The following is a 10,525-nucleotide window of genomic DNA, read 5'->3' as shown; positions in this document are numbered from 1 at the left end:
CGTCCGCCACCACCCACCGTCCATCGCCACCCACCACTACCACTATCACCATCCAGCAGCACCACCACCCACTACCACAGTTCGTACACCACCACCAGCTTATTTTAGCAATCTAAAGACGTAAAAATAAACAGTCTTCTTCTTGCAGACTGCAGATGTTTGATTCACCCCTTCTTCTACAGACGTCTGCAGATATGGTTCGCAGACTGTAGACATTTTACCTATTAAAAAACAAACCCTAAGGAACATGCGCATTCATGCATTAGGTTTTTCCGTTTTTATGTTTATATATCTATACCATATATAATATAGGAGTGAGGGACCTCTTAAATTTTAAGAGGTACCACTCTTGTTGCATATTGTATAAGTAGCAATGCATAGAATTTTAAAAATATAGGGGTAAAATAGTCTTTGCATATCCAAAAATAATATGCAATAGTGGTCCTTCAACTTCAATCAAAATTTGTTAATATATTAAATAGTTAAATATTTCCCCCCTAATTATTAACCAACTACTCCCACCACATTTTAACGCCCATAACTTTTTCACGCGTTAATATTTTTTCTATAAAATTACACCATAAAAACGAGCATTTTATTATCTTTACTTTGAGTATGGTATTGCCATAGTTTATTAATTTTTAAAATACTAACATGTTACATGATTACCAGCTATTACCGGCAATGAATCGGGCATGTTCGACTAATGGTGTTGAAGCGGGTTAGGGTTGGAACAGATTAATACAAAAAGGGTTAATTTATTCATGTCGGGATGAGTTTAGATCGAAAGGGTTCATGTCAAAACGGGCTCTGGGTTAAAACGTGTTCGGGTCGAAGCAGGTCCGTTAAAAAGAATTAGGTTAAAAGTAATTTATTTGAAATTATTGTGCATTTCATCTTGGCTTCTTTCTTGTCGCCACCTGTTATGCGCGTTCAAGCATCAGTTACGTGGATGACATTGTTTATACATACCAGGTTGCTCGCGTATAGTCATTATCTGGAGCGATTATTGGCACCGGTTACACGCCCGATGCCACGTTAAATGCATACCGCCGTCGGGTTACGCACGTGCCGTTGCGAGGTTACAAACATACTATCACAGGTTGTGTTTGTACGTACACCGCTGCATCGCGCGGGCAACTGGCTAGTATTTTATTAAAGTTATGTTTTAAACAAACATAAACGGTGACTAGTAAATCATATGAAACAAGAGTAATGTAATCACCCGAAACTTGAGATCAACTACAAATAACCAGATCTATGACAACACAAAAACCATCACCCACCCGCATTGGCTACCATGTCTTGTTGATTGAATGCATAAAACTTTCGTTAATGGATTAAATGTAAACTAACATTCGTACGTAAAACCGATTAAAAGTAGATTTTTTATTTTTTTTATTTCTTTTTTTCAAATGTAGAGTATAATCACTGTCGAGGTTCTTAGCAATCTCATGCCAACCAGTGAAAGGGGACAATGGTCCACACTTACTACACCAACATGACAGTCTTTTAACTATACTAAGGTGAGATTGGAGTTTACTTCTAGCCACACATGCTTATAGTCTAGTATACCTTTGTTCATATGCATTTCAATATGAAGACGCAAGTTATATGAAGTAGGGATGATCATTCAAACCGGACCCTATCTGATTCCTGGAACCGAACCGGTGGACCCGAACCGGGTTCCTGGAACCGAACCGGTGGACCCGAACCAGAACTGAACCGGTTCCTACCCGTTTTTGGTAGGAACCGGACCCTATCTGATTCAACCCGATGATCCGGGACCGGCTCTTGAATTTTTTAGTTGGGCCGGGTAGGAACCGGAACCGAACCGGAACCGGTTCTGGAACCGAACCGGTTGGAACCGGTTAGGAACCGGTTCTAGCCGTTATAACCATTCTAGCCGTTGGAACCTGGTTTTATGGCCGTTTTTTGACCGTTGGGGTCAAAAATGGCAGTTTTTTGGCTCCCCCAATCACCCCACTACTAGTATAAATAGGTATTTGGTGTCATGGGTTCATCACAACACTCAAAACGCAAACCCGAACGCAAAAAAATACAAAAAAAACGCTATTACAACGTTTTGAGTTCTCTAATCTCTTGTTTTCTCTTCTTCTATATTCATATTTGTTGTTATGGCTGCCTCACAATCATCGGTTGGTCAAGGTTCCAACGCCGAACCAAGTTTCGTTCGTATTGTACCTCATAATCGTAATCAAGAGATTTGGTGCAATTAGGATTTGGTTGAATTGAGTGACCATTCATTGTAGGCTCGGTGCAAGTTTTGTGGGATTTATTTAAACCCACTTTCGAATTCAAATTTGAAGAAACACATCGAAAAACCGTATTGCAAGGCGTTGAAAAAGAACGTCGATTCGCAACAAACGCAAATGGATAGTGAAGGCGGAATATTTACATACCAAATTGATCGAGTTCAAGATCGTATGGCGAAGTTTGTGATTCAAGAAGCTTTGCCGTTTAGCCACTTCGACAACCCTCGCTTAACCGCCATGATTCGAGATACGCTTCAACCACAATACACTCACGTAAGTCGTCATACTCTTAAACGTTATTGTTTAAAATTGTGGAAGAAGGCCAAAGAGGTACTAATTGCATATTTTGAAAATATAAATACGGGAATAAACTTAACTAGTGATGTTTGGTCGGCTCCACATGGTCTACCCGAATCTTATCTTTGTGTCACCGCTCATTGGGTAGACCCGTCATCGTGGGAAATGATGAAACGCACCATTGCTTTCGAACTCTTTGAGTATCCACAAACGGGAGATAATTTGTTTGAAATTTTAGATTATGTTATAAAAACTTATAAACTAGGAAATAAAATATTTTCAATGGCATTTGATAACGCGTCGAATAATACATCGGCGGTTGATAAATTAAAATTAAAATATACGCCGATTTGCAATGGTGTATTTTTTCACTCAAGGTGTGTTGCACATATCATTAATTTAATCGTGCAAGACGGACTTGCTTCGGATGAGGTTACATCGGTTATAAACGATTTTAGAATAATGTTACATGAAGTTTTTAAGAAAACTAAAAAAAGACAAATGGAATATAGAAAATTTTGTAAAGATACGGGAAGAAAAGCTTTGGGAGCTAATTGGGATGTACCTCATCGATGGAATTCCACTTGCATAATGTTACAAAGTGCTTTGAAACAAAGAGAAACTTTACAAATGTTTCATTCTAGTCTTGCCGAGGATGATTTGGCAATCCCCTTTTCAAATGAGAAATGGGAAATTATCAATGACTTATCGACTTTTCTTGAAGTTTTTAAAACATCAACTACGAAACTATCGGGAACGTATTATCCGACAAGTCCCTTGGTTCTTTCGGAGTTATTTTTAATCGTTAACAATCTTAAAGAATTTGAAAATAAAAGTCCAATGTTTTCAAACATCATATTACCAATGAAGTTTAAATTAAAAAAATACTTTCTTGAATTGCCACCGATTTTTACTTGCGCCGCCGCTTTAAACCCAATGTTAAATGTTACGGGGGTTGAATGTGTTATAGACGAAATTTTTTCAGCCTTAGATATGCATGAAGTTGACCCAAACTTTTCAACAGAGGCAAAAAATTATTTTAACTTGAATTTTAAATTTATGTATGACTTTTATTTAAATAAATATGGGTCAAACATACACATGCCTACGCCGAGGGGGTCTTCATCAAGTTCAAGTGCTACTAGAGTACGAGATCCCATGATTAGCCTTATGAACACCGTTCGCAACGTAACGGCTAAAAAACAAAGGGGTAACACCCCTTCAAGCGAACTAGGAAGGTATAGTGCATATGATTACTCTACCGGTTTATCCGAAGAGGAATATGGCACTTTTGATGTTTTGGCTTGGTGGAAGGTAAAGGAAACCCAGTTTCCGATTCTTGCCACCATGGCCCGTGATTTACTAACCGTCCAAGCTTCAACGGTAGCTTCGGAATCCGCTTTTTCTCTTAGTGGCAGGGTAATATCGGTGAGAAGAACAAGACTAAATTCGGAGTCGATGGAGATGTGCATTTGCTTAAAGGATCACTTGGACTCAATCGATCGTATTCAACACGTAACCACTCTCGAAGATGAAACACCACTTGATGTTCGAGTGCACGATGAATAAGAAGGCATTTCTACAAGTAATTCCGAGGAAGAAGTCGCCGCTCAATAATTACGACGAACAAGAAGGCTTTTCTAGAAATAATATGTCACAACTTTATATTTATAAGTTTAATGTTTTGTTAGTTTGTTTTTGAAGATTTTAAAACATGTAACCTTTTTTTTTGAACTTCTTAAAGTAAATAAAATGAATTTTATGTTAATTGGTTTGTTTATTTTTCATGCTATACAAATACTAATCGTAGTTTAGAATCCAAATCGCAAACGAAAAACGAAAAAAAAAAAATTACACTGTAACCGGTTGGAACCGGTTACAGTGTAGGAACCGGTTTAGGAATCGGTAAGAACCGGTTCCATAGGTTAGGGGTCCGAGGGTGGGAGAACCGGTTCGGTTCCCTAACCGGTTCGACCCTGGAACCGGTTTAAAAGGGGATTTTGATTATAGGAACTGGTTAGAAACCGGTTCCGGTTCCTAATCCCAAACCGTTTTGAACATCTCTAATATGAAGGACGCAAATGCATTTTATATGTAAATACGTGATCGAGGTCTAGAACAACAACGGTATCACGCCTCATATTTGAGATTTGTTAATCGGTTCAGTTATTAAAAGAAAAAAAAAAGCAGTTAACCGAAACCGAACCGAAAAGTTGGTTTATTCAAAATATTAGTCGTCGGTTAATGTTTAGGTTCCGTTTTATGCTAACCCCTAGTTAGCGTTGCAGACAGTTTAATAATGACACCGAGTACTTATGTAAAATTACAACCGAAACAAGGTACAATCCGCAATGCATATGGTCAAGAAACAAAAGTTGAGCGAAAAACATGAACTTGTAAATAACCTTACTGCCAAGAAACTATGATTTTCAGATATAAGCATATGACTATTGTTAAAGAGCATGAAGATAAGTAATAAAATGTGAACAAAAAAAACTGTGTCTTGGTATTTTACAACCAAAACTTTACTTTTCATTTGCCTTTCTTAGCAATCCATTTTGTACCTAATAATTAGTCTTCATGATAAAAAAAGAAAATCCAAAACATTCTGCCACCATCAAAGGACTTACAAAATGCATGGTTGGTTGTCTTTAAAACCATGAAAAATATACAGATCATCATCATGTAATGTACCCCACTACGAGTTATCCCTCGGTGCTGGTTATCCACCGCCAGCCTACTTCTTTACCCTCAGCCCGCACACAAAGTTTAATGAGATCCATGCCCTCTTTGCTCTTTAAACTCTCAAAGCTTACCAAACTAGACCATCGACTCGGAGAAACTTCAAACACGACCTTGTAGGTCCGAGTTGGATCCAACTCAAACTCCTCCTTTAGTTTCTCCATAACATTTTCAAATGTGGATGAGCGTGGGAGGTCGAGTAGCAAGGTTTCGTTTCTATAAGTTGCTAAAATGGCTAAATCATCAACTTCCAGATTTGATTGACTTGAGTCACTTTGACCCGCAATAGACTTTCTCTTCATACCCGCCACAGTCCTTAATTCATTTGATGCTTCGTTTCCTTGGGAAACCTTCACATAACCTGAACTATCAGCATCTACCACAAGTAACTCATCACCAAGTTGTTTGCCAGAAACAAGCTTGAAATTTGGCAAATACTTGTTTAGTGTCAACAAGAGAGTCTCCAACAAGATCATATGGTTACGATTGCGGGGCCAAAAGAACTCAAATAAATAGTCACGATCGCCCGTGTGAGGGCTCCTCAAACATATCACAAAAGAAGCACATTTGGTATCGGAAGAGAGTAGCGCCAATAACCCCCTACCATCACTCAGCTTACAAATGTTTCTACACAAGTGCGGTTGATAAGTTTGAAGCGCCTTCCCCAGAAGCCCCTCCCCCCTTTTCAAAGGAATTGCATCAAGCTTATCATAAAAATCCCTAATGGGAGACACTGAACCAGTGGAATACCGACCCAAATTCACCAAAAGCATTTGATCATTCCCGCTCCCAAACAATGTCCAAACTTGACCAATAGTCAAGCGATGTGTTTCACAAGCCATCTTTAACGCCTTTTCAGTTTTGACTTTGACAGGTTCCAAGTCACGGGATATAGCCTGTTTAAAGAGACTAAAGTAGTTAGACGACATTATGCAAACCATTGACCATTCAAAAACATAAGCACGGGTGGGTTGGTTTGTTTGTTTGTTTACCGTGTATGGCCAACTCCCCTGTACATGATAGATACTCATACCCACTTTCTGTTAAGAAAACAGCAGTCATATAGCAGGTTAAAGTAACATGTCGATACTTGATGATGGTTTTTAAGCTAGTGAAGTGCGTAATAAAACTCATGCATACCTCCAATTCACGTTTCATCTCATTGAATACGGGAAGAAGCAGCGAAGGACGCTTCATAGAGCACTCAACAACACCCAAACATTCGGAAGAAGAAGCATAAAACACGGGGAGCATAACGCAACACGTCAAATCACATTCCAAAGCAACATCCACCAACGGGGACCCCGACAAAGCCCTCATATCCAGAACAACCTCTGGATAATGATTAAGGAATGCAGCGATGACTGGACCACCGCTTATGATCCAGTCAGGGCGGCGGACATCTCCTCCTCCGTCGTCAAGACTATAGTGATACCTAGTAGAGCATACCCTATATTTGTATAATAGACGGAGGGGCGGAAAGGCATCAGCGTTTCGGAAAGATTCAAGTAACGGCCTTCCGCGGTCGGACACGGTGGGTCGCCAAAACTGAAAAATGATGGTCTTGAAGGGAAAGCATTTGACACCCTCAAACGCAGAATGTAACTTCAAGTTAAGCTCCTCACCATCTGTTCCATTGATTATTCTTATTAGCATTAGCATTAGAATCGCCATCTATAATATAATTTCTTCTATTATATAATTATAAATTAAAACTAAATAATCACCATCGTAAGTTTCATATTCACTTGTCCAAGCAGCCCGTCTATCGGATTTCGACAAATCTCTGGTACGGATCTCCCCCATCTTCAAATTTGTTTTGTGGATGGAAACCCTAACCTAAGGTCCAATTTCAGTTGCGGAACCTGATAAACGAAAGAAAATAATAATACTAATTAATAAAGATGTTATATTATATTATATTAATAGCTTTTAAGTTTTAACAACAACCCAACCCCCCCCCCCCCCCCCCGGTTATTTAATTTTTTTGTTATTAATCGTTTTGTTTTTTTATTTCAACATAGTTTTGTTTTGATTTAACACGTATTTTTTAACATTTAGGGTCTTTTAATTGAGATGGATAGGTTTTTAGTTGCGTTGGACGGAGTCCTAGTCGAATAATAGTATATGGTTCCAATTTCCTCCAATTAACTTTTGGTATCGGTGATACTGTGTCTCTTTTTTTAATGCATTTTTAGACTTGGTGGCTTCTTGGTGATCCTGTGTAGTTTGTAAAATTAGTTTCCAAAAAATAATATTAATAATATAATAAAATAAAATAAAAAGATGGACCCAACAACCAAAAATTATTTTTTACCTCGGTATCGATTTCGACTCAATTGCAACATTTATATCAATGACAAAAAGAGGCGATTCAAAAGGTCCAACCGGTGAATAAGCTAGATCGCAAAGAAGGTGGGGCATTTTTGGATATGGGCCCATGTAACCATTTTAAATATACGGTACCAAGCCCACGATAGGGTGCTAAAAGCCTAAAACACCTAAAATCATTATGTATACACAAACAACCCCATCTGCCCTCTTTTCAAGCCGGCATGTAATTGAACCCACACAAGTGTCACTATAATATGCTGAGAAAGTAGAAAAATAAAAAAAAATGTCACATTATATGTTGAACAATGGAGACAGTTTATGTGTTTAACACTCACACACTTTATCAAACGCCTGGCAGGTATCTGCAGAGTTGTGTACGTAGAGATGACTTTCTTTTATGACATACTAGGCTAAATGCCCGTGTGATACACGAGTAAAAAAAAAGAAAATGCAAAAATATACAAATATAACATAACACATTAAATTTGATATTATACTTTATTAAGGATTTATGATAAGACAAAAAATAAATCATAAATAAAGTCACTAATAAGAAGATTTGTCAAAGATGTGTAATAATACTATGTTTACAATCATTTTACCTTTGTTATAAAAAATTCAATTGTTTGTTTTATTTGAAGGTGAATATGTAAGCAAATGCATCAAGAAAAGAAAAAACACATTAGCAAATACATTAACATATAAGAGCTACATTAAGAAATAGAGATTTCTAGTTAAAACTAAAACAACAAATACATTAACATATAAGTGTTTAAACCATACTATGAACATCAACACAGCAAAGTCAAAAGATGTTTCAACATAAAACATCAAAACATAAAACCAAACCATTCAAACTTGTCTTGACAATTAGCAAAATAAACTTTTCTTTTCCACATTCATTTTAAAGATCAGTTGTACCGATTTCATTTAATGAAGAACTTTTGAAACCAACATAGATACTTCATTGCAGTCGTATTGAAAGTTGCATTCATGACCGTCCTCTAACGCGCTTGCTTTCATGACTGTATAATCACGCCGAGACAAGTCCAGATCCTTTAGGGAGGTGATGCTACCGAGTGCAGACAAGCTATATAGAAATATAGATGTTTATCAATAAATGTTTAAAAATGTATTAACTATGTTGAAACATAAAAAGGAAAACAAAATATGAAGAGAGAATAATATGAAGAACTCAGTGAACACGAGGGAATGAGAAGAGGGTTTGTAGAAATATGATGGAGAATGAGTAAATGTTGAAAAGTTAAGCAAAAATGCATTTTAAGTATGCATAAAAAGCATGAAGTTGAATCTCTATTGTTAAACATGTAAGGTTAGAAAAAGTGAAGTCCTAGTAAAAAAATGTAAGGTCAGATCCCCCTATATAAGTTAAAACCTTATTGATTGTAACAAAAGAGAAAAGCAGATTTTGAAAGAATAAATTGAAGTTATTTGAAGGATGACCGCATATATGAAGAACTTGTGAAGTTTTTAGGGTTTCCACTTTTTTACTTATTTGGTGTAAAGTTTAGAAAAGGTTTGAATAATAGATATGTGCATGCCAACATAAATAGTTGACCAAAAAGTAAAATTTATAGGAGTTGGAAACCTGAAACAGTTAACTCATTTGAGGTTTTATATGTGTGGTCAATTCAATTTCGAATTTATGAAAAGACAAATGAGATTAATGGTAATTTTGAATTTCAAATATGTGTTTTAAAGCAACTTTTCGAGTTTCCAGTTCGGTTTCGCTATTTCATGTACCGAAAAATGGAAAACTGAGCCAAACCTTTAAAAACCGAAAAAACCAGTTTATGTTATTGAGTTTAATAAAAGACTAAAAAAATTGAAACCGAACTAAACTGGTGAAAATTGAAAACCGAACGGTTTTAGTAACCCAAAAACCAAACTTTGTATAAACATATAAAGATAATTACTTGAGCAAGGGAACCACCGATCAGCATGCCAAGCAAGAGGAGAAGTCATATGAGCATGAAAATACCAAAAATTGCATTACGGGTCAACTTGAAACATCTCGGGATCAAAGATAGAATACCTGAAATCAAAATATTTAAAAAAATAAATCCCTTTTTTATTTAATAACAAATAGTTTATGTTTTTTCAAACATCCGAGTTTCCGGTTCAGTTTCGATAGAGAGAATACAAATAAGACGTCTAAACAAAACTTCAGTCTAAAAATATATTTATTGATTATATAATGAGTGTAACAAAACAAAAAAGGCAGATTTTGATTGAGAAAGATATATCAGTTGTAAAGCTATTTTAAGAAAACCGAATATATAAATAAAGTTTGAAGTATTATAAGGGTCATACCTTTAATTTGAACTGAACCAAACCTTTAAAAACTGTAAAATACCAGTTTTTGTTATTAAAATTTTGTTTTATAAATTTATTAAAAGAGTGAAAAAACCAAACCAAACTCATTGTGAAAATCGAAACCGAACAATTTTAGTAACCCAAAAACCAAACTTTATATAAACATATAAAGATAATTATTTGAGCAAGGGAACCAACGATCAACATCCCAAGCATGAGAAGAAGCCATATGAGCATAAAAAGTACTAAACATCGCTTAACGAGTCAACTCGAAACGTCTCAGAATCAAAGCTAGAGTTCATGAAATCAGAATATTTAAAATTATATAAATCCATTTTTATTGAGTAACAGATAGTTTGTGGTTTTTCTAACAACCGAGTTTCCGATTTTTTTCGGTAGTTCATGTACCCGAAATTGGAAAACTGAACCAAACCTTAAAAAACCAAAAAAAAGTTTTTGTTATTAAGTTTATGAACCAAACTCGTTGTGAAAATCGAAAACCGAACGCTTTTTGTAACCCAAAAACCAAACTTTGTATA

The 10,525-nt window shown here is 36.2% G+C and overlaps 1 protein-coding gene across 1 annotated transcript; it reads right to left on the bottom strand.

The window, feature by feature from the left end:
- Positions 1-5,278: 5,278 nt before the first annotated feature.
- Positions 5,279-6,989, bottom strand: LOC143634252 (protein NLP6-like). Its single transcript, XM_077102389.1, has 3 exons — positions 6,456-6,989; positions 6,308-6,355; positions 5,279-6,211 (listed from the first exon to the last, which is right to left on the bottom strand). Exons 1-3 carry the CDS (start codon positions 6,987-6,989, stop codon positions 5,279-5,281), a joined length of 1,515 nt encoding a protein of 504 aa, XP_076958504.1.
- Between the last annotated feature and the right edge of the window lie 3,536 nt (positions 6,990-10,525).

The sequence above is a fragment of the Bidens hawaiensis genome, unplaced genomic scaffold (assembly GCF_021521415.1).
Source record: "Bidens hawaiensis isolate Kalapana, Puna unplaced genomic scaffold, B.hawaiensis_p1.1 tig00007038_1, whole genome shotgun sequence".
In the NCBI taxonomy this organism is placed as follows: domain Eukaryota; kingdom Viridiplantae; phylum Streptophyta; class Magnoliopsida; order Asterales; family Asteraceae; genus Bidens; species Bidens hawaiensis.
Note: the sequence above shows the minus strand (reverse complement) of the source record. Positions and strands in the feature narration are given on the sequence as shown.

Coding starts and splice junctions, on each gene's coding strand:
- LOC143634252 (XM_077102389.1), bottom strand. CDS start 6,989: ATGGCGATTCTAATGCTAATGCTAATAAGAATAATCAATGGAACAGAT. Junction 6,356..6,455: donor AGATGAAACGTGAATTGGAG/GTATGCATGAGT, acceptor TTTTCTTAACAG/AAAGTGGGTATGAGTATCTA. Junction 6,212..6,307: donor AGGGGAGTTGGCCATACACG/GTAAACAAACAA, acceptor CTCTTTAAACAG/GCTATATCCCGTGACTTGGA.